General features: G+C 46.6%; 1 protein-coding gene across 10 annotated transcripts in view; it reads left to right on the forward strand.

Moving 5' to 3' along the window:
* LOC112237004 (neurexin-3b-like) overlaps positions 1-24,391 on the forward strand; it is a 492,294-nt gene that overhangs the window by 440,236 nt on the left and 27,667 nt on the right. For 7 of the 10 annotated variants that reach the window (XM_042321785.1, XM_042321793.1, XM_042321786.1 and 4 more), the window contains 3 exons: positions 1,564-1,653; positions 3,211-3,320; positions 7,949-8,149. In XM_042321785.1, coding sequence (XP_042177719.1) covers positions 1,564-1,653; positions 3,211-3,320; positions 7,949-8,149 — 401 coding nt within the window. The remainder of the gene's footprint in view (positions 1-1,563; positions 1,654-3,210; positions 3,321-7,948; positions 8,150-24,391) is intronic. The other 3 variants (XM_042321790.1, XM_042321791.1, XM_042321792.1) reach the window with 1 other exon arrangement.

Here is a 24,391-nt window from a genome sequence, read left to right on the forward strand (position 1 = left end):
TGGAGAAAGAAACCAAGAGGGAGAGAGGGAGACAGAGAGACAGAGAGAGAGAGAGAGGGAGAGAGAGAGAGGGAGAGAGAGAGAGGGAGAGAGAGAGGGAGAGAGAGGAGAGAGAGAGAGAGAGAGAGAGAGAGAGAGAGAATGAGAGACAGAGAGAGAGAGAGAGAATGAGAGAGAACAAGAGAGAGAGAGAGAGAGAGAGAGAGAGATGGAGAAAGAAACCAAGAGGGAGAGAGGGAGAGAGGGAGAGAGGGAGAGAGAGAGAGAGAGAGGGAGAGAGAGAGATATGGAGAAAGAAACCAAGAGGGAGACAGAGAGAGAAAGAGAGAGAGATGGAGAAAGAAACCAAGAGGGAGAGAGGGAGACAGAGAGACAGAGAGAGAGAGGGGGTGGAGAGGGAGGGAGAGAGAGAGAGAAGTGGAGAAAGAAACCAAGAGGGAGGGAGAGAGGTAGAGCGAGAGGGAGAGAGAGAGAGAGAGAGAGAGAGAGAGAGAGAGAGAGAGAGAGAGAGAGAGAGAGAGAGAGTGGAGAAAGAAACCAAGAGGGAGGGAGAGAGGTAGAGCGAGAGGGAGAGAGAGAGAGAGAGAGATGGAGAAAGAAACCAAGAGGGAGAGAGAGAGAGAGAGAGAGGGTGGGGGGGAGAGAGGGAGATTGTACTTAATATGGAAGCCCTACTGCATATATTCATCATAAAATAGTTATTCCTTCTGCTAGAACACGTTCTCCTTCGTCTCAGAGACAAACTGGCTGCAGCTAGGGGAGCAATAACAGCGAGACCTTGCACTGCGCACTTTATAACAAATTCTCACACACTACCTAGGTAATAACACAGACACGTGCCACTCACACACACACGATACTGTTAATATCACACACACACCATCTGCTAATAACCTCATCTGTATGTCGTGTCCTCCTCAAATCTCGGTCATCAGACTCTTGTCTCCCAACAGGCCTTTTCTTACAGTCCTTCACTACCTCATACCCTCCATACTGTTGCTTAACTGACTTGTTCCTCGGCCCTTGAAATGTAAGAGGAGGGTTCTGTTTAAAATGACACCATATTACCTTGATGTATTCCCCCTAGGGGCCGGGTCACAAGTAGTACCCTCTAAGAGAACATTTGGAGCGTCGAACAGGTGTTGTCCAGTGGAAATGATGTATCTCTGCCAGGGCTGTTGAGACAGGAAACCTGTTTCACTTTTTTCTCCTTTTTTATGAATGCAGGTTTTCTGGAGATTGAAATGTTTTGTATTGTTTAACACTCATGAATGCACACGTCTTTCCACGTTCTTTGTGTGTTCTGGTCTCATGGACATGGTTTTACTGAATCTTTGTATGTTTATTTGTTAGGCAATATTGGAAACCGTGCTTTACGCAAGTAGACCATTTGCACACGAAAAAATTAAACTTACAACTAAACATTTATGTTGAAACTAACTTTTCTTTATAAACAAGGCTAAATAACTTTTCTAAATCGGTGTCTAAATGTGAATGATGACTGTTTGACAGTTGCCTTTGCCGACTGTTTTAAGCTGTTCTCTAAACTTTCAAACTTTAAAGGACCAAGCGATGTTGAGCGCTATCAAATGGCTAATAAGAAAATCCCATTCAATTATAAGAGGCCGGTAGAAGATTGGCTACAGGAGAAAGGTAAACCTTTTACCAGATCTTCTAGATTGTTCTAGAATGTTTTTCTTTTCTTTTCATGTCATTGGCTTGTTTCCCCTCAATCCTTCTACAATGAAAATTGCTTTTTAAACCCTTTAAACCATAATTAAACTAAACTTTACTGTCAATTTTATTTTTGTTAGTTTTTACGTCGATTTTTTTAGTGCCATTTTCCCTTTTGTCATTGTTGTTTAAAATCAGTTTGAATCATTGATGCCGAACAGTTAAAGGGACTGGTGTAATCCATAATCAATACATGAACACATCTGAGAAATAAGTCTCAATCGTACAGCCGATAGGTGTTAAACAACAAAGCTTTAGACTATGAATTGAGCGTCTTGCTCAAAGCTCATGCCATATTTGAGGACGAATGAAACAGAGGGCATATTTTGTACTGTAATTTATTTGGTGCCTATTGTTTTATAGACTCATCTTGGTGCTGTGCAGAGCTATCACTGTGCATACTGCACTGAAATAGACTGCAATGAAATAGTCATTCTGGAATGAAATAGTCTGCTTTCATTCCAAACAGTGTTTTACTCTTCACTATCTAGTCGCTGCCACGCTACCGTTTATTACAATGGAGGGGTGTATAGGAGAATGACGCTCCTAATACTTTCTACTGTACTACGTTTCCTGCTTGACGTAATATCATTATAAACTATGTTTAAAAGTCATTGCCTAAACCTGTTAAGATGATTATAAAGTCCCTTTAACAACATCTAAAAACCCAACGTTCATGAATTCCCATAGTGTTACCACATGCATGAATCAACATGATATTTATTTTGATGTTACGATGATATTCCTTTTCCATGTCATTTCATGCCCAATCTATTTTAACTGGAATTGTGTATGTGACAAACGCAATAACCCTGCCGTGTGTGTGCGTGCGTGTGTGTGTGTGTGTGTGTGCGTGTGCGTGTGTGTTGTAGAAATGTGATTTCCAATTAAGAGCCCCCTGCATTCGGCAAGTGTTATTTGTACATTTCATTTCAGAAATGATGCATTAGCAATGTGTTCTGACTGCGACGTTTAACTCCCGTTTAATGACGTTTACCGTGGATGTCATGACATGTACGAGAGTCTATTAGTTACATTTGATCATATTATATTACAATACAAAGGTAAGTTCAAAATAATGCAACTGCATGATTATATTGCATTGTTCAGGGCATTTACCAGTGTGGTGAGCTCTGCTCTTCTTCTTTTTTCAGAAGACAAAGACCTTTTCCAAACACACTTAACAGACCTTATTTTCAATGGTTTATTTACATACAACTGCAATTAAAACATTAACACACTGAGTATACAGCCGTCTAGATACAGTGCCACATCACACCTTAACTTACGCTGACTCCCAGTGCTTCTCCCCAAATGACCGTTAGAGTATATTGTAAGTGCAGAGTACTTAAACGATTTGAGTACAACCAACTTAAGGACATTATGAGTGCAGACTACTTAAATGGATCAATTTCAACCCATTAAAGTGCATTGTAATGGTGTCCTCCCTGCTGTCCCCCTCCCCTCTCCTCTCAGGCCGGCAGCTCACCATCTTCAACACCCAGGCTACCATCTCTATAGGCGGTAATGACCGTAAACGTCCCTACCAGGGACAGCTGTCCGGTCTCTACTACAACGGCCTCAAGGTATATAAAAACTCTTTTGTTCCCACGTAGTGTTGCAAATGTCCGGTAAATTCCCCACACTTCCGCTAACTTTCCCCAAATTCAAACCAGGATTTCTGGAAAACCAGGGAAGTTCACTGGAAGAATTGTGTAAGGGTAGTGTGCAATGAAATATGAGATGTGTACAATGTGTATGACAAACATGGGTCTTTCTGTAAACTAGGGCACCAGGGAGGGTTTCCTACGCTGGAAAACTTGTTACAGCTGTTGATAAGTCATCGATAATAATCTGACCATTTGTTTCATGTCATTACATGAAGATATAAAGGTTGACATACCGTGTCTATATTCCATGAAATTCACAAGTTGATTTAAAACCTGTAACCCTTTCTCATGGTTGGCGTCTTGATGGATTTGTCCAAAATCGTGTGACATAAAATGGCATTGACGTGGTTATACAATAATCGTGTCGCCTATAATACTTGCTGGATGCACATTTGGTGTTGAGCTGTTTGAATAGGCTTCGCCGTGATCATTTCACACATCCTCATCTGATCCAGGAAGGAATCGTCTGAATGACAGTCAAGTGAGGAACAGTTGTTGTGGTGGCGCATGCGATCCTACAACAGCCCGAGTGCTGAAAATAAGAAGGTGTTTGCGAGGAATGTCCAGAGATGTACGTCTCATTCATTATGCCGGTGAAGGTGGCTGTGCCTGGATCCAAGTTGGATCTAACATCCCTAGCGAACTGATGTCGACAATCTGTTGTTGTCTGGTTGATTTACAGCAGGGTCTCGTTAGATTTAACACAGAAAGCATCGAGTTAATGAGTTCATGTTTGCATATGTCTTTGTGCCTCGGATTGGACACCAAGTCCACTGTGCATAATTGTATAGGATAGACTAGTGCGCAACACCCAACGCTGTTCATATTCATTATTCTTGATTCTTGATGTATTCTTCACAATATGATCTGGTAATGAAATACCATGACAAATTTCAGTTTCCATCTTACACCTGCAATTTTAAACAATACAAGGGGTTTGAAGTAGCCTACTTGAACTTGAATTTGAGGCTAAAAAAAAAATTCAACTACTGGAATAGTCCTACATTAAAATTCCCCAATTTGTTGCTGGAAAAGTCCTGGTAATTATTGTACTCAATTATTGTACTCAAATGTACTCAATTGTACTCAATTCTTAAGGCCACTTTCGTTTGTTTCCCACTGCTTTAGTTGACAGGTTTTGTGGAGCTAATCTGTTGCAGTAAAACCATGTGCGCTTTGCCAGTGCTGAAGACGTCTATATCAGTCTGCTAATACAGGACTAGTAAAGGCCCAGTGCACTAATTTTGTGTTGTTTAAAAAAAGAAAAACTAAATGTAGACCTATTTCAGTGTTTACCAGCATTTGTAACTTGAGTCTGATAATTATCTGTACAAAACAGTTCATCTGATAATTCTTGGGAATCTAAAAAATAATTGCTTAATATATGTCTCCTAGTTTCTTGAAATACTTTGCATAATTCAACTTATTTCGATGTGAAAACTGAAATGGTCTATTCATTCCGTTTTAGTGGCCTCTTGTCCAAACATACATTTTCATGTTTGTCACTCGTGGGAATCAAACCCACAATCCTTGCATTGCAAGCTCCATGCTCTACCAACTAAGCCTCATCATCACAAATCACTTGATGTCTCAATGTACTCAATTACTGTATTGGTCATTGTTTTTCTTCATGGTGATGGAGAGTCAACAGGTACAAACCTAAATGACCAGCCTATGTACAATACAGTAATGTACATTTACATTAAATGGTTTGTAAGGTTGGTAAATTAATACTGCACAGAAAGTGGTTGTTTCCATGTTATTTGATCAAGAAAAATATTGAATTAGGTGGATGTTTTGTCTTTGCCCATAACTTTGCACCTTGTGATGTACATGTTTGAGGACGGAGTTTTGTTCTTTCTGAATTCCATTAGAATGACAATCACAGAGGAAGGGACAGGTCAACATCTCTTACAATTCCAACTATTTAATCCGGCAAGATACTGTCCTTAACTATACAAGTGGAGATGCTGGAAAAAATAAACTTTTGCTGGTGCTACAGATGTCTATATCTGTCTGCTAATACTAGATAAGGCCCAGTGCACTACTTTTGTGAAAAATATATTTTCAAAAGATAATATACACTGCTCAAAAAAATAAAGGGAACACTAAAATAACACATCCTAGATCTGAATGAATGAAATATTCTTATTAAATACTTTTTTCTTTACATAGTTGAATGTGCTGACAACAAAATCACACAAAAATGATCAATGGAAATCAAATTTATCAACCCATGGAGGTCTGGATTTGGAGATTAAAGTGGAAAACCACACTACAGGCTGATCCAACTTTGATGTAATGTCCTTAAAACAAGTCAAAATGAGGCTCAGTAGTGTGTGTGGCCTCCACGTGCCTGTATGGCCTCCCTACAATGCCTGGGCATGCTCCTGATGAGGTGGACAGTCTGTGGTGCAACGTGGCGTTGGTGGATGGAGCGAGACATGGATTCAGGTCTGGGGAACGGGCGGGCCAGTCCATAGTATCAATGCCTTCCTCTTGCAGGAACTGCTGACACACTCCAGCCACATGAGGTCTAGCATTGTCTTGCATTAGGAGGAACCCAGGGCCAACCGCACCAGCATATGGTCTCACAAGGGGTCTGAGGATCTCATCTCGGTACCTAATGGCAGTCAGGCTACCTCTGGCGAGCACATGGAGGGCTGTGCGGCCCCCCAAAGAAATGCCACCCCACACCATGACTGACCCACCGCCAAACCGGTCATGCTGGAGAATGTTGCAGGCAGCAGAACGTTCTCCACGGCGTCTCCAGACTCTGTCACGTCTGTCACATGTGCTCAGTGTGAACCTGCTTTCATCTGTGAAGAGCACAGGGCGCCAGTGGCGAATTTGCCAATCTTGGTGTTCTCTGGCAAAAGCTAAACATCCTGCACGGTGTTGGGCTGTAAGCACAACCCCCACCTGTGGACGTCGGGCCCTCATACCACCCTCATGGAGTCTGTTTCTGACCGTTTGAGCAGACACATGCACATTTGTGGCCTGCTGGAGGTCATTTTGCAGGGCTCTGGCAGTGGTCCTCCTGCTCCTCCTTGCACAAAGGCGGAGGTAGCGGTCCTGCTGCTGGGTTTTGCCCTCCTACGGCCTCCTCCACGTCTCCTGATGTACTGGCCTGTCTCCTGGTAGCGCCTCCATGCTCTGGACACTACGCTGACAGACACAGCAAACCTTCTTGCCACAGCTCGCATTGATGTGCCATCCTGGATGAGCTGCACTACCTGAGCCACTTGTGTGGGTTGTAGACTCCATCTCATGCTACCACTAGAGTGAAAGCACCGCCAGCATTCAAAAGTGACCAAAACATCAGCCAGGAAGCATAGGAACTGAGAAGTGGTCTGTGGTCACCACCTGCAGAACCACTCCTTTATTGGGGGTGTCTTGCTAATTGCCTATAATTTCCACCTGTTGTCTATTCCATTTGCACAACAGCATGTGAGATTTATTGTCAATCAGTGTTGCTTCCTAAGTGGACAGTTTGATTTCACAGAAGTGTGATTGACTTGGAGTTACATTGTGTTGTTTAAGTGTTCCCTTTATTTTTTTGAGCAGTGTATATTATATTATAAAAACAGAGATGGTGAGATTAAGGCTACTGCTCTTCATGGATGTATTATATGTGCCTGTGTTGTCCACATAGGCTGCAGAATCGTCATGCATGCATCCAATTTATTTATTCAGGCAAGTCCACATTATTCTCACATACATTGTTTTAGAATACAATAATAATTTGAAATCAATCCTTTGCAAGGCCTAAAAAAATGCATTATTCTTAAAGTGGTAATGGGGGGAGGTTCAATATTAAGGGCTATATGTACATACATCTAAATTATTCCATTTTAGACATTTAAGCAGAGCTCTTATCCAGAGCGACTTACAGGCACAATTAGGGTCAAGTGCACATCGACAGATTTTTCACATAGTCGGCTCTGGGATTTGAACCAGCAACCTTTTGGTTACTGGCCCAATTCCCTTCACTTGCCAGGCTACTTGCTACACAGCTTCTTGGATATTTAAAAGAAGTGCTTGAATTAGCCCCTGAAAAGGCTTGAATTTGACTTGCTAATGTATAAATCAACCCTGCTTAAAGGATGTATAGTCCTGTTATTGTAAGTGGAGCTATGAGCTAATTTGCATATATTTCTCTAAGTACACATGTGGAACTGCATAATAATCTTTTCTTTGTTTTGTTTCAAACCATTTTTAAATGTTGATCCCAATGTCACACATGGACCCACACGGGTAATGTGTAGTTTAGGCCTATTTCTATCAGTAGAGGCTGGTGGGAGGAGCTATAGGAGGATGGGCTCATTGTAATGGCTGGAATGAAATTAATAGTGTTCCATTTAACATATAGAAACCACATGTTTGACTCTGTTCCATTTATTCCATTCCAGCCATCCTCCTATAGCTCCTCCCACCAGCCTCCACTGATTTCTCAATATATATGTGTCAACTGGGTAATGTATCGTGTGTTTAAGACAATTGTCCACTCTGAGACAATACAGTTTATCCAATCCTATCCCAAGGTCCTCAACATGGCTGCCGAAGGCCACGCCAACATCAAGGTGAACGGGAGCGTGCGATTGGTGGGGGATGTACCCACCAGTAGGGGCGCTGCCCGCACCACCACCTCCGTGCCACCTGAGATGTCCACCACCTTCATAGAGACTACCACCACTCTGTCTACGACCACCACGAGGAAACAGCGCTCTCCACCCACCATTCAGGTAGGGGATTGGGGGAATAAAGAGATAGAAAGGATAAGGTTTGTGAGAGACTGGGGGTTTGTTTGGTGGGAAGAGGAATTATCTTGGAGGGAGGGAATGGAGAGATGTGTGAGTGAGAGATGAGATGAGCAAAATGTTCACTGTTACAGCATATTACATGTTGGACATACTCAAACAATATATTGTTCATCCTATAGCTTATTCTCCATCTTCTTTTTAAATAGAGAGCCAGCATGATTTCATCTTTTTTTTCTCTTTCCCCTGAATAATCAAAACTAATTTTCTCATGCTGTCTCTTGTCTCCCTGCAGCAGACATATAGTGAGCAATATGTTTGGAACATCAAATCGCAATAAGATTGCTCATATCGTGAGCCCGACTTTAACTTGGCCGGTCTTCCAGCCAAACCTCATAGAAATAGAATCCATAGAACAGTTATTCCCATTTAGTTCAACGTCCTGTGGGGATTTACCCATTCTAGAGATTCTATTTCTATGCCTATCCTATCATGTTAGTCCCAGCTCTGGGGATGGAGATAGGGTCCCATTTCGGTCTTCCCGAGAGTGTGTAGCACCCTATTCCCTTTGTAGTGCACTACTTTTAACCAGGGCCTCTGGTCTAAACTAGTGCACTATGAATGGAGTATAGTGCCATCCGGGACACATCATGGATGCCTCTCTCCTCCTTTATTCCCTACCCTGCCCCCGCCACGCCATATAACAGAGGGCTTTGTGAAACGCATCCTGACTCTAAGCCAATGAATGTCTCCGGCTTGCCAAGAAAGTAATCACGGTGAGCGTTGCGTTGACGCCCGGAGGACAAATTGAACTGGCGGTGTTCATATTAAAGCCATAACTCTCCCCGGAGCCCTGGAGCACAGGGCCAAGCGACAGACACAAGAGCTTTTATCTGCCTCGCACCTTTAAACAGATTGTCCAGCGCCTCAATAATGATGACCTCTCATGTCATCGCTGCCTGTTGTAGGACTTCATCAACTCAGGGCAGCACAGGGGAAAGAGACGAGAAATGCTCTGCCTGTGTCCCAAATGGCACCCTTCTCGCCATGGTCAAAAGTAGTGCACTATACAGGGATTAAGGTGCCATTTGGGATGCACAAACTGTAATACCACTTCAGCATTTTCCAGTTGTACTTAGGTACTGAATGCTTTGGCGTCTCTATAAAAGCACTGTCATCAGCATCAATGATCTCCAATGTCAAGCTTCATTATGTCTGGCATGAATGTCAGGAGCCTAGCAGAATGTCCTGTTGCTGCCTTGTATTCCATCTGTCTGAATGGCGGGCACACATGTACACACACACACACACACACACACATTATGGGCATCAATAGGGCATTATGCCGGTGCTGTCCTGCTGATTCAGATCCATTTCAAAACCTTTTCTCTCTCTCCCCTGCCTGTCTGTCTCTCCTGCCAGCTGCACCAACAAGGTCACCATGAAAGATAGGCCGTATTGTTAGGGAGAAAAATAGTGTTTTATGCCACAGACTATCAATTACACGATGACAGTCAATAATGGCCTTCCTTCCTGTCTTTCCTTCCTCATGAGTGATTTCTTTATGAGACCACCTCTTCTCATTGTAGAATAATGGCATATTTTGGTGACTGATACCAAGCATACACATAAACAAATGTGCATAAGCATGCCAGCTTTGCAAGTCATGTTGTTTTTAACAAATGTGTATTGGCCAGACCAGGGGCGCAACTTTAGTTTTAGAAGAAATACAGACCAGGGGCAAAAATGCAATTTCACAATGTGGCCCCACCGTCCCCAGTGAAAGTTGCGCCCCTGCGCCAGGCCGATCTCCATTTGCAAGCTCTAGATACATGTTATTCTTTCTCCTCTCTTGACTGTTTATGGGAACTCTTCCTCAAGTACCAGGGCTGTAGCCATTTTGATTCAGAGCATTGTGTCACACCGTTGTGAATTCATTTTCCTCGGGCTGTGGTTTACAGCTCCCGGGTTGATTGTCAACTATGTGGCATGAGAAGAGGTGAGGGGAGAACCTGTATAAGTTGGCAGATATCCCAGACCTTAGGAAGACAGGGTGAGGAGGACAGGAAGAGGGTAGGTCGAGGAGGAGGTTGAGGAGAGGTGTGGAGTTGAGGGGGTAGACTAAATGATGCTGCAGAGTCTTGCTTGGCACCTGGCTGTGAGTTTGTGTGTGAGATTGAGAAAGAGAGAGAGAGACAGAAAGAGAGAGAGAGAGAGAGAGAAAGAAAAAGAGAAAACAGAGAGACTGAATTGGAGCTAACTGCAGGGGAGGGAGACAGAGAGAAACAGAGACAGAGGGAGACAGAGAGAAACAGAGAGACTGAATTGGAGCTAACTGCAGGGGAGGGAGACAGAGAGAAACAGAGACAGAGGGAGACAAAGAGAAACAGAGACAGAGGGAGACAGAGGGAGACAGAGAGAAACAGAGAGACTGAATTGGAGCTAACTGCAGGGGAGGGAGACAGAGAGAAACAGAGACAGAGGGAGACAGAGAGAAACAGAGAGACTGAATTGGAGCTAACTGCAGGGGAGGGAGACAGAGAGAAACAGAGACAGAGGGAGACAAAGAGAAACAGAGACAGAGGGAGACAGAGGGAGACAGAGAGAAACAGAGACATAGAGAAGGAGAAAGAGAGAGAAAAGTGGGGGTAGAAGATAGAGAGTCAATCACACGCTTAATTAATGATAGTCACTGTGGGAGTTAGGCGGACTGGATCTCAGGGAGGCCTCGAGGCCCGGGCTGGGACAGGGTGGGCAGGTAGAGAGGAGGGATGGAGGGGGAAATATATCCAGTGATCTGTGATCTGTCTGTCCCAGAGGGAGTACAGTATGTCTGGCACAGAGGGAGGATGATACTGATGCTCCACAGGGGCCAGAGATTGGGTTCCATCTGTGCCCCATAGCTATGAGAAATCAGACAGAGGAGAGGCTAACATTAGAGAGAGTTCCCAAATGAATGGAAAAGATAATCACCATCTGAAATAGTAACCATCTAATTGCACAATCTTTCCCCTTCAACTTTTGAGGTCTGAAATCCTCAAAGCAGAGGTGGTAAACTCAAAGCAGAGGTGGCAAGCTCAAAGCAGAGGTGGTAAACCCAAAGCAGAGGTGGTAAACCCAAAGCAACCCAAAGCAGAGGTGGAAAACCCAAAGCAGAGGTGGTAAACCCAAAGCAGAGGTGGTAAACCCAAAGCAATAGCTTCAACTGTAGTCAAGTGCCTATCATGCATATCAACCTTATGGTTGTGAATCAAGGTGTTCACAGATACAGAGACATTTACGTCCAGCTCAGTTCTGTAAGCAGGGGGGGATTCGCACTCTACCTGGAGAAGGTACTGTGTAGACTGAGCATCTGCCAAAAGAAGATACTGTATAGACTGAGCATCTGCCAAAAGAAGATACTGTATAGACTAAGAGGCTGCCTGGAGAAGATACTGTATAGACTGAGAGGCTGCCTAGAGAAGGTACTGTGTAGACTGAGCATCTGCAGAAAGAAGATACTGTATAGACTGAGAGGCAGCCTAGAGAAGGTACTGTGTAGACTGAGCATCTGCAGAAAGAAGATACTGTATAGACTGAGAGGCTGCCTAGATAAGATACTGTATGGACTGAGAGGCTGCCTAGAGAAGATGCTGTATAGACTGAGCTGCTGCCTAGAGAAGATACTGTATGGACTGAGAGGCTGCCTAGAGAAGATACTGTATGGACTGAGAGGCTGCCTAGAGAAGATGCTGTATAGACTGAGCTGCTGCCTAGAGAAGATACTGTATGGACTGAGAGGCTGCCTAGAGAAGATACTGTATGGACTGAGAGGCTGCCTAGAGAAGATGCTGTATAGACTGAGCTGCTGCCTAGAGAAGATACTGTATGGACTGAGAGGCTGCCTAGAGAAGATGCTGTATAGACTGAGCTGCTGCCTAGCGAAGATACTGTATAGACTGAGCTGCTGCCTAGAGAAGATACTGTATGGACTGGCTGTATAGACTGAGAGGCTGCCTAGAGAAGATGCTGTATAGACTGAGAGGCTGCCTAGAGAAGATACTGATAGACTGTGCCTAGATACTGAGCTGCCTGCCTAGAGAAGATACTGTATAGACTGAGAGGCTGCCTAGAGAAGATACTGTATAGACTGAGCTGCTGCCTAGAGAAGATACTGTATGGACTGAGAGGCTGCCTAGAGAAGATACTGTATGGACTGAGAGGCTGCCTAGAGAAGATACTGTATGGACTGAGAGGCTGCCTAGAGAAGATGCTGTATAGACTGAGCTGCTGCCTAGCGAAGATACTGTATAGACTGAGCTGCTGCCTAGAGAAGATACTGTATAGACTGAGCTGCTGCCTAGAGAAGATACTGTATAGACTGAGCGCCTGCCTAGAGAAGATACTGTATAGACTGAGCTGCTGCCTAGAGAAGATACTGTATAGACTGAGCGGCTGCCTAGAGAAGATACTGTATAGACTGAGCTGCTGCCTAGAGAAGATACTGTATAGACTGAGCGCCTGCCTAGAGAAGATACTGTATAGACTGAGCTGCTGCCTAGAGAAGATACTGTATAGACTGAGCGGCTGCCTAGAGAAGATACTGTATAGACTGAGCGCCTGCCTAGAGAAGATACTGTATAGACTGAGCGGCTGCCTAGAGAAAATACTGTATAGACTGAGCGCCTGCCTAGAGAAGATACTGTATAGACTGAGAGGCTGCCTAGAGAAGATACTGTATAGACTGAGCTGCTGCCTAGAGAAGATACTGTATAGACTGAGCGGCTGCCTAGAGAAGATACTGTATAGACTGAGCTGCTGCCTAGAGAAGATACTGTATAGACTGAGCGGCTGCCTAGAGAAGATACTGTATAGACTGAGCGGCTGCCTAGAGAAGATACTGTATAGACTGAGCGGCTGCCTAGAGAAGATACTGTATAGACTGAGCGGCTGCCTAGAGAAGATACTGTATAGACTGAGAGGCTGCCTAGAGAAGATACTGTATAGACTGAGCGGCTGCCTAGAGAAGATACTGTATGGACTGAGTGGCTGCCTAGAGAAGATACTGTATAGACTGAGCGGCTGCCTAGAGAAGATACTGTATAGACTGAGTGGCTGCCTAGAGAAGATACTGTATAGACTGAGCGGCTGCCTAGAGAAGATGTATTTGGAGTGACTGTACTTCCATGTTTTCCTCTGTTTAGCACACTTTATTTGATCTGTTTTTGATCCTATGCCTCAGAGCCAGATTACTAATCCTAAAGATTTGAGTTCTTATTCCTACCCCCCCCCCCCTTTCTTATGGGGGGTGAGGAAAAGATGAGATGAAAGGAGGCTAGTGGATGGTGAGTCATTGTACTTTAATATATTCACACTCAGCATGAATTACACCCCAGTGTTAATCATATAACGACAGAGGGAGATATGAATATACCCTGTGAATGAGTCCCACACAGTGTTACTGAAAGTAGTTGTTTTGCTCAGTGTGTGGAGGTGTGATATGTCAACAGTGTGTGAGGCACTGTTGACATGGTGTACCAGGTTTGCCTCTGGTTGGAAACGGGAGCCGACAAGGGATCCTCCTCATTTCAACTATGTAGTCTATCATGGGAGATGAACGTCTCTTTCTCAATTAACTCCATGCACACATGTGAGCGCGCGCACACATACACACACACACACACACAGACACACACACACACACAGACACACACACACACACACACACACACACACTGTCTGAGGGTCATTAGGATTGTAGGCTGTAATCTAGTTTACCTGAGAGAGCCAGGCCTTGAAGGGGTGGGTTTGAAAGGAATTTGCGTTGTTTTCGTCGGTGTGAAATTGGTTTCGTCCATCATCTTCAAATAGGTAGGTTTGCATTGTTGGTGAGGGGAAAATGAATGGAGAAGAAGAATTGGTTGCGAAAATCATTGTCTTTGTGTTGCCTGCTGAAATGAATTACATTGTTAAATTTAGAGAGGGTCACTTCTTTATGATGAAGTGTTTAATTAGCTCAGTTGATCTTTTGTGTCCATTATTACCTATTAATAACACATTGCTACAATTGATTAGACATTTACCTCATGTTATTACTTCTACTACCTGGATCAGGCTTTCTGAGAACATTCTTTCATAACACTTTTCATCAATGCAACAGATAACCATTACACATGATTTACGCACCACTGGGAGGCAACAATGTAGTTAAGAGATCTCTCAGGAGAGTTGTGGTAAGGGGGAGTAGGGATCTCTCAGGAGAGTTGTGGTAAGGGGGAGTATGGATCTCTCAGGAGAGTTGTGGTAAGGGGGAGTATGGATCTCTCAGGAGAGTTGTGGTAAGGGGGAGTAGGGATCTCTCAGGAGAGTTGTGGTAAGGGGGTAGGATCTCTCAGGAGAGGGATCTGTCAGGAGAGTTGTGGTAAGGGGGGGATCTGTAGGGATCTGGTCAGGAGAGTTGTGGTAAGGGGAGTATGGATCTCTCAGGAGAGTTGTGGTAGGGATCTCTCAGGAGAGTTGTGGTGTAAGGGGGAGTATGGATCTCTCAGGAGAGTTGTGGTAAGGGGGAGTAGGGATCTGTCAGGAGAGTTGTGGTAAGGGGAGTATGGATCTCTCAGGAGAGTTGTGGTAAGGGGGTAGTAGGGATCTCTCAGGAGAGTTGTGGTAAGGGGGAGTATGGATCTCTCAGGAGAGTTGTGGTAAGGGGATCTCTCAGTAGGGATCTCTCAGGAGAGTTGTGGTAAGGGGGAGTAGGGATCTCTCAGGAGAGTTGTGGTAAGGGGGAGTAGGGATCTCTCAGGAGAGTTGTGGTAAGGGGGAGTAGGGATCTCTCAGGAGAGTTGTGGTAAGGGGGAGTAGGGATCTCTCAGGAGAGTTGTGGTAAGGGGGAGTAGGGATCTGTCAGGAGAGTTGTGGTAAGGGGGAGTAGGGATCTGTCAGGAGAGTTGTGGTAAGGGGAGTAGGGATCTGTCAGGAGAGTTGTGGTAAGGGGGAGTATGGATCTCTCAGGAGAGTTGTGGTAAGGGGGGAGTAGGGATCTGTCAGGAGAGTTGTGGTAAGGGGAGTAGGGATCTCTCAGGAGAGTTGTGGTAAGGGGGAGTAGGGACCTGTCAGGAGAGTTGTGGTAAGGGGAGTATGGATCTCTCAGGAGAGTTGTGGTAAGGGGGATCTCTCAGGAGTATGGATCTCTCAGGAGAGTTGTGGTAAGGGGGAGTAGGGATCTGTCAGGAGAGTTGTGGTAAGGGGGAGTATGGATCTCTCAGGAGAGTTGTGGTAAGGGGGAGTAGGGATCTGTCAGGAGAGTTGTGGTAAGGGGGAGTTGTGGTAGTAGGGATCTCTCAGGAGAGTTGTGGTAAGGGGGAGTAGGGATCTCTCAGGAGAGTTGTGGTAAGGGGAGTAGGGATCTCTCAGGAGAGTTGTGGTAAGGGGGAGTAGGGATCTGTCAGGAGAGTTGTGGTAAGGGGGAGTAGGGATCTGTCAGGAGAGTTGTGGTAAGGGGGAGTAGGGATCTGTCAGGAGAGTTGTGGTAAGGGGAGTATGGATCTCTCAGGAGAGTTGTGGTAAGGGGGAGTAGGGATCTGTCAGGAGAATTGTGGTAAGGGGGAGTAGGGATCTCTCAGGAGAGTTGTGGTAAGGGGGTAGGGATCTCTCAGGAGAGTTGTGGTAAGGGGGAGTAGGGATCTCTCAGGAGAGTTGTGGTAAGGGGGTAGGGATCTCTCAGGAGAGTTGTGGTAAGGGGGAGTAGTGATCTCTCAGGAGAGTTGTGGGGGTAAGGGATCTCTCAGGAGAGTAGGGATCTGTCAGGAGAGTTGTGGTAAGGGGAGTAGGGATCTGTCAGGAGAGTTGTGGTAAGGGGAGTAGGGATCTCTCAGGAGAGTTGTGGTAAGGGGAGTAGGGATATCTCAGGAGAGTTGTGGTAAGGGGGAGTAGGGATCTCTCAGGAGAGTTGTGGTAAGGGGGAGTAGGGATCTCTCAGGAGAGTTGTGGTAAGGGGGAGTAGGGATCTCTCAGGAGAGTTGTGGTAAGGGGGAGTAGGGATCTCTCAGGAGAGTTGTGGTAAGGGGGAGTAGGGATCTCTCAGGAGAGTTGTGGTAAGGGGAGTAGTGATCTCTCAGGAGAGTTGTGGTAAGGGGGAGTAGGGATCTGTCAGGAGAGTTGTGGTAAGGGGGAGTAGGGATCTCTCAGGAGAGTTGTGGTAAGGGGGAGTAGGGATCTCTCAGGAGAGTTGTGGTAAGGGGGAGTAGGGATCTCTCAGGAGAGTTGTGATAAGGGGGAGTAGGGATCTCTCAGGAGAGTTGTGGTAAGGAGGAGTAGGGATCTCTCAGGAGAGTTGTGGTAAGGGGGAGTAGGGATCTCTCAGGAGAGTTGTGGTAAGGAGGAGTAGGGATCTGTCAGGAGAGTTGTGGTAAGGGGGAGTAGGGATCTCTCAGGAGAGTTGTGGTAAGGAGGAATAGGGATCTCTCAGGAGAGTTGTGGTAAGGAGGAGTAGGGATCTCTCAGGAGAGTTGTGGTAAGGAGGAGTAGGGATCTGTCAGGAGAGTTGTGGTAAGGAGGAGTAGGGATCTGTCAGGAGAGTTGTGGTAAGGAGGAGTAGGGATCTCTCAGGAGAGTTGTGGTAAGGGGAGTAGGGATCTGTCAGGAGAGTTGTGGTAAGGGGAGTAGGGATCTGTCAGGAGAGTTGTGGTAAGGGGGAGTAGGGACCTGTCAGGAGAGTTGTGGTAAGGGGGAGTTGGGATCTGTCAGGAGAGGATGGTATGGTGGCCCATGTTTTCATTCTTTATAGGATGGTGGCCCATGTGTTCATTCTTTATAGGATGTTGGCCCATGTGTTCATTCTTTATAGGATGGTGGCCCATGTGTTCATTCTTTATAGGATGTTGGCCCATGTGTTCATTCTTTATAGGATGTTGGCCCATGTGTTCATTCTTTATAGGATGTTGGCCCATGTGTTCATTCTTTATAGGATGGTGGCCTATGTGTTCATTCTTTATAGGATGTTGGCCCATGTGTTCATTCTTTATAGGATGGTGGCCTATGTGTTCATTCTTTATAGGACGGTGGCCTATGTGTTCATTCTTTATAGGATGGTGGCCTATGTGTTCATTCTTTATAGGACGGTGGCCTATGTGTTCATTCTTTATAGGACGGTGGCCTATGTGTTCATTCTTTATAGGATGGTGGCCTATGTGTTCATTCTTTATAGGACGGTGGCCTATGTGTTCATTCTTTATAGGATGGTGGCCTATGTGTTCATTCTTTATAGGACGGTGGCCTATGTGTTCATTCTTTATAGGATGGTGGCCTATGTGTTCATTCTTTATAGGACGGTGGCCTATGTGTTCATTCTTTATAGGATGGTGGCCCATGTGTTCATTCTTTATAGGACGGTGGCCTATGTGTTCATTCTTTATAGGATGGTGGCCTATGTGTTCATTCTTTATAGGATGGTGGCCTATGTGTTCATTCTTTATAGGATGGTGGCCTATGTGTTCATTCTTTATAGGACGGTGGCCTATGTGTTCATTCTTTATAGGATGGTGGCCTATGTGTTCATTCTTTATAGGATGGTGGCCTATGTGTTCATTCTTTATAGGACGGTGGCCTATGTGTTCATTCTTTATAGGATGGTGGCCCATGTCTTCGCCACGTCCTCCCGCTGGATTGTGGGAGATGGATGCCGTGGCTGGGCAACGCTCGCTGATCCCAATTAGCAGACTACCGTTAGGCAGATGGATGGCGCCTGATCCCTTACTGCCTGGTGTGTAGGGCTCCTTAAGGACTGGGTCAACCTGGGCTGTAAGAGAGAACACACACAGCGGAGTCTGCGCCAAAGAACACAAACACACACATCTTGAAAAGGAACACCGCGGAACATAGAGAAACAGAGGTGTCTCTCCTCTTTCTATCTCCCTTGTCTGCTAACACAGCATCTCACCCTAGCACTGCCAAGACACGTTGTTCCTCACTGATGGGGGTCTTGTCTGGTGCGGATACATCTTTTATGGGTCATCTGTGGAGTGTGTGAGTGTTTGGGATTAGAGGATGGTATATAGAGGGAGGCCCATTAGACTAGCCAGGCCTCTGTGTGCCAGTTTGTCTCTCAGTGAGGGGGAATCAGGGGGGAGCACACACACACACACACACACACACACACACACACACACAGGGAGGCAGGCAGCTCCGGGGGTGAACTGCAGGGGTGTGGGTGTAATGGATGTGTCCATGTCTCACTGGGCTAGACGGATCCACCGTGTGTGTGTGTGTGTGTGTGTGTGTGTGTGTGTGTGTGTCCTGTCAGCCATCACAACGGGGCGTTTACACACCATGGGACAACACAACAACACCCACATCAATTACACACACACTATTAGTCTCAGCTAAACCATAGGACACTAGCAGACCCAGCAGGAGGTAGATGGTCATCCCAAATCATGCTGCTGGCGGCCAACACAACTATACTGAACAAAAATATAAATACAACATGCAACAATTTCAAAGACTTCATGAGTTGCAGTTCATATAAGGAAATCAGTCAATTGAAATCAATGAATTAGGCCCTAATCTATGGATGTTAGATGACTGGGCAGGTGCACAACCACCAGCCATTCAGAATATGTTTTTTTCCCACAAAAGGGCTTTATTACAGACAGAAATACTCCTCAGTTTCATCAGCTGTCCGGGTCTCAGACGATCCCGCAGGTGAAGAAGCCAGATGTGGAGGTCCCAGGCTAGTGTGGTCTGCGGTTGTGAGGCCGGTTGGACATACTGTCAAATTCTCTAAAACAATGTTACAGGCGGCTTATGGTAGAGAAATTAACATGCAATTCTCTGGCAACAGCTCTGGTGGACATTCCTGCAGTCAGCATGCCAATTGCACGCTCCCTCAAAACTTGAGACATCTGTGGCATTGTGTTGTGTGACAAAACTGCACATTTTAGTGGCCTTTTATTGTCCCCCAGAACAAGGTACACCTGTGTAATGATCACGCCGTTTAATCAGCTTCTTGATATGCTACACCTGTCAGGTGGATGGATTGTCTTGGCAACAGAGAAATGCTCACTAACAGGGATGTAAACAAACGTGTGCACAAAATGTGAGAGAAATACGCTTTTTGTGCGCACGGAAAAGTTCTGGGATCTTTTATTTCAGCTCATGAAACACGGGACCAACATTATACATGTTGCGTTTATATTTTTTTTCAGTATAGCTGACTGCATGGGTTGAACAGTTGTTTCACACATAACTGAACATACTCACTGTGGCTGACTCGTGTGTACTGTACATATAAATGATGCACCTTTTGGCAGGACTATTCTTTCAAAATAAATATAGAGTTTTGAAGGAATGCTGTTTTCTTGCGCCCTATTCCCCTCCTCACGCCAGAAAGCCCACTACCTCACAGCACCGTCGGTCTCTATCGAGGTAAATCAAGGTTTGACGGCGGGGGTGGGGGCTGGAGCGTGTGAGCATGTGAGCGTGCGAGCGTGTGAGCGTGCGAGCGTGTGAGCGTGCGAGCGTGTGAGCGTGCGAGCGTGTGAGCGTGCATGCACGTGTAAATCAGGGTTTGACTTGGCCATGTTCACAGCCAAGTTGATGTAAAGCCTTAATGTGAATAATGAATCACTCCTGCACATCGGTGTATGTTCTCACCAGCCTACTATAAGTTCAGCTGACTAGTGTGTGTGTGTGTGTGTGTGTGTGTGTGTGTGTGTGTGTGTGTGTGTGTGTGTGTGTGTGTGTGTGTGTGTGTGTGTGTGTGTGTGTGTGTGTGTGTGTGTGTGTGTAATACAGCGTAAATACCCACTATGTAAATAGCGTGGCGTTGCCTTTGATGTGGTAATGAAATGTGTTATGGCTAAGCACAGCTGTTTTCTGGTTCATTCTGAATGGGGGGAAAGGGGGAGGATGATTCCCATTGTTGCCCATGGAGAGTTGTTACAGTGCATTATGTACCACACTACAGCCTGTTGCAGGCCAATGTGTATGCGTTCCAAATAGCACCCTATTCCTTATGTAGTGCACTACTTTTGACCAGGGAACCTAGGGCTCTGTTCAAAAGTAGTGCACTATAGGACATAGGGTGCTATTTTGGGATGCAAACCATACCAATGAGCCCATGAAAGAGAATAGGAATCGTGTACAGCAGGGGCTCTGGAGTATATTTTATGCAATTTCTTCATCAATTAGTTGTAATGCTTTCAACTTTCATCTTTTTTAAATAGAAACTTAATCGAATATGCTTAATTTGGGGTTGTGCTCGTTAAGGGTTGAACTCAGAAGGGACCTCGTTGTTTAATTTGTGATAAGTAAAGATTTCAGCTTAGTGGGCTGCGTAACGAACGACGCACAGCGAAGCACATCAATTCTGTATCGCAGCCTTAAAGTGATAGCATCTTCCTTGTGAGAGAAGCTGGTGAGGCATTCAAATGCAAGACAGGACAAGGGATCTTATCAAACTCTATCTCTTTTTGACTTCAACCCCATCAACCTTCTATTCAATTCAATCAAATCGTATTCTTGCTGTGTTTGCAGTATTATTGAGGGAGCTGGAGCTGTTATAGTGTTGTGAGCCTGTTCCAGAGTTATTATCCCTGACAAGAGACCAGAGTATGATAGCTGACAGATGCTTAGAATAACTCAGCCAATACCTCCTTTCTTCTCCCTGGGTCCTAGAGAGCCTTTCCCCTACTGGCCTAGTACTGTCATCCTCCCCTTCTCCTCTTCCCGTTATCTCCTCTCCTCCTCTCCCTAGGAACATGTCCCAGAGAGCCTTTCCCCTACTGGCCTAGTACTGTCATCCTCCCCTTCTCCTCTTCCCGTTATCTCCTCTCCTCCTCTCCCTAGGAACATGTCCCAGAGAGCCTTTCCCCTACTGGCCTAGTACTGTCATCCTCCCCTTCTCCTCTTCCCGTTATCTCCTCTCCTCCTCTCCCTAGGAACATGTCCCAGAGAGCCTTTCCCCTACTGGCCTAGTACTGTCATCCTCCTCTACAATAATCCCCTCCACCTTTCTTATCTGCCCTTCTTGTTATTCTTTCATCTCATCCTCCTCCTCTCCTCTCCCCGTGTGCATGTCCTAGTGAGTTCTTTCCCCTATTATCCTACTATCCTCCCTCAAGTCATCCCTTCACACCTCTTGTCCTCATCCTCTCTTCTACATTCCTCTCATCCTCCTTTTTAAGAAATCTTCCCATTCCCTTACCCTGTCCACTTCTCATCCTTCCCCCTTCCCCTTCTCTCCTTCTGTCCTCTTCTCATCCTCTGATCACCCAGGAGTCTCAGGCCCTTACCTTTCCTCCTCCATTATTCTCACTTCACTCTTTAAACAGGAAACCGCACATGGTGACCAGACCCTACTTCTCAACACTGGTACATATAATTGAAATATCCCTATACAGTAACAACCTTGCGAGCATACAGAACATAACGTATGCCTCGCTAATTTTAGCTGCATAGCACATATCACACTGAACAGCATGGGATGAGTCTCACCTCTCTCCCAGCCCCCTTCCTTCCTTCCTTCCTTCCTTCCTTCCTTCCTTCCTTCCTTCCTTCCTTCCTTCCTTCCTTCCTTCCTTCCTTCCTTCCTTCCTTCCTTCCTTCCTTCCTTCCTTCCTTCCTACCTTCCTTCCTTCCTTCCTTCCTCTCTCTCTCTCTCCCCCTCTCTCTTTCTCTCTCTCTCAACCGCACCTCTCTCTTTCTCTACCCCGTCCCTCTCTCTCGCTCTCTCCTGTCCCTCTCTCTTTCTCTCTCTCACCCCCTCTCTCTCTCTCCCCTGTCCCTCTCTCTCTCTCTTCCCAGTCCCTCTCTCTATCCCCCGTCCCTCTCTCTCGCTCTCCCCTGTCCCTCTCTCTCTCCCCCCGTCCCTCTCTCTCTCTCTCCCCCCCGTCCCTCTCTCTCTCTCTCCCCCGTCCCTCTCTCTCGCTCTCCCCTGTCCCTCTCTCTTTCTCTCTCTCACCCCCTCTATCTCTCTCTCCCCTGTCCCTCTCTCTCTCTCTCTCTCCCCCTGTCCCTCTCTCTCGCTCCCCCGTCCCTCTCTCTCTCTCCCCCTGTCCCTCTCTCTCTCTCCCCCGTCCCTCTCTCTCGCTCTCCCCTGTCCCTCTCTCTCACTCTCCCCTGTCCCTCTCTCTCGCTCTCCCCGTCCCTCTCTCTCTCTCTCCCCCTGTCCCTCTCTCTCTCTCTCTCCCCTGTCCCTCTCTCTCTCTCCCCTGTCCCTCTCTCTCTCTCCCCCTGTCCCCCTCTCTCTCTCCCCTGTCCCTCTCTCTCTCTCTCCCCTGTCCCTCTCTCTCTCTCCCCCGTCCCTCTCTCTCTCTCTCTCCTGTCCCTCTCTCTCTCTCTCCCCCTGTCCCTCTCTCTCTCCCCTGTCCCTCTCTCTCTCTCTCTCCCCCTGTCCCTCTCTCTCGCTCTCCCCGTCCCTCTCTCTCTCTCTCCCTGTCCCTCTCTCTCTCTCTCCCCCTGTCCCTCTCTCTCGCTCTCCCCGTCCCTCTCTCTCTCTCTCCCCCCTGTCCCTCTCTCTCTCTCTCCCTGTCCCTCTCTCTCTCTCTCCCCTGTCCCTCTCTCTCTCCCTCTCTCTCTCCCCCTGTCCCTCTCTCTCGCTCTCCCCCTGTCCCTCTCTCTCTCCTGCCTTCTCTCCCCTGTCCCTCTCTCTCGCCCTCCCCTGTCCCTCTCTCTCTCTCCCTTGTCCCTCTCTCTCGCTCTCCCCTGTCCCTCTCTCTCGCTCTCCCTGTCCCTCTCTCTCGCTCTCCCCTGTCCCTCTCTCTCGCTCTCCCCTGTCCCTCTCTCTCGCTCTCCCCTGTCCTTCTCTCTCTCTCTCCCCTGTCCCTCTCTCTCCCCCCTGTCCCTCTCTCTCTCCCCTGTCCCTCTCTCTCCCCTGCTCTCCCTCCCCTGTCCCTCTCTCTCGCTCTCCCCTGTCCCTCTCTCTCGCTCTCCCCCCTACTCTCTCTCTCTCTCCCCGTCCCTCTCGCTCTCTCCCCCGTCCCTCTCGCTCTCTTCATCCCTCTCTCTCACACTCTCTTGCGGTCCCTCTCTCTCTCCCTTCTCTCTCTCTCTCTCTCTCTATCCCTTTCTCTCTCCCCCTTGCTCTCTCCTCCTTGCTCTCTCTCTCGCTCTCTCTTCCCTCACTCTTTCTCTTTCTCACATCTCTCCCCCTAGCTCTCTCTCTCTCTTTCTCTCTGTCCCTCTCTCTCTCCCTTCTCTCTCTCTCCCCCTGTCCCTCTCTCTCTCTCCCTTCTCTCTCTCCCTCTCTCTCACTCTCTATCCCTCTCCCTCTCTCTCTCTCCCCCTTGCTTGCTCTCTCTTTCTCCCATCTCTCTCTCTTTCTGTCTGCCCTCTCTCCCCCTCTCTCTCTCTCTCTCTCTCTCCCCTGTCCCTCTCTTGCGCTCTCTCCCCCTGCTCTCTCTCTCTCTTTCTCTCTGTCCCTCTCTCTCTCCACCTCTCTCTCTCCTCTTTCTCTCTCTCCCCTGTCCCTTTCTTGCGCTCTCTCCCCCTGCTCTCTCTCTCTCTCTCCCCTGTCCCTCTCTTTCTCTCCCCTCTCTCCCTCTCTCTCTCTCCCTGAGTGTTTTCTGAGTGTTTTGTCAGCCCCTCCCTGATGACCTTGTCCTGTGCAGTAGCAGGCCCAGTGATTAAGGATCGGGTCCAAAGACCATTTCCTTTTCCACAGGAAGATAAACGACTTCTGTTTGATATGGGCTGCCTACTGGCTCACCGGGCAATTAGACTGCACTGTACCTTTTGTCCTGAATGGCACCCTATTCCCTATTTAGTGCACCAGGGCCCATAGGGCTCTGGTCAAAAGTAGTGCACTATGTAGGGAATACTGTAGGGTGCCATTTGGGACGTAGACTGAGATACTGCCAGCCAACAACCGTGCTCTCGAGTGCTCTCAGCACTCAGCTCTGTGTACAGAAGCCAGACCAGAGAAAGAAATACTCCACACAAACTATTCCACTGAAACTGCAATGCGAGTGCGACAGTGTGAACAAATTAAATCTATTTTCTGCTTCTCTTTTTTTGAAACATTTTTTATTGTGATATATAATGCTGACTGCAGGAGGTCGAAGAAGAAGCAGAAGAGAGAAGATGACAAAGAAGTGAGAAAAGGCCCACCAAGGGCGGCACAATGGAAATATCAATATTTGATCTTGGAAATCACTTAGGGCGCGGCTTTAGATTGAGAGTTGGTTTTAGAACCCATTTAGCTGTAATACATCTACTATATTAAAGGACAAAGTCAACATCAGAAAACTAACC

The sequence above is a fragment of the Oncorhynchus tshawytscha genome, linkage group LG05 (assembly GCF_018296145.1).
Source record: "Oncorhynchus tshawytscha isolate Ot180627B linkage group LG05, Otsh_v2.0, whole genome shotgun sequence".
NCBI lineage: Eukaryota > Metazoa > Chordata > Actinopteri > Salmoniformes > Salmonidae > Oncorhynchus > Oncorhynchus tshawytscha.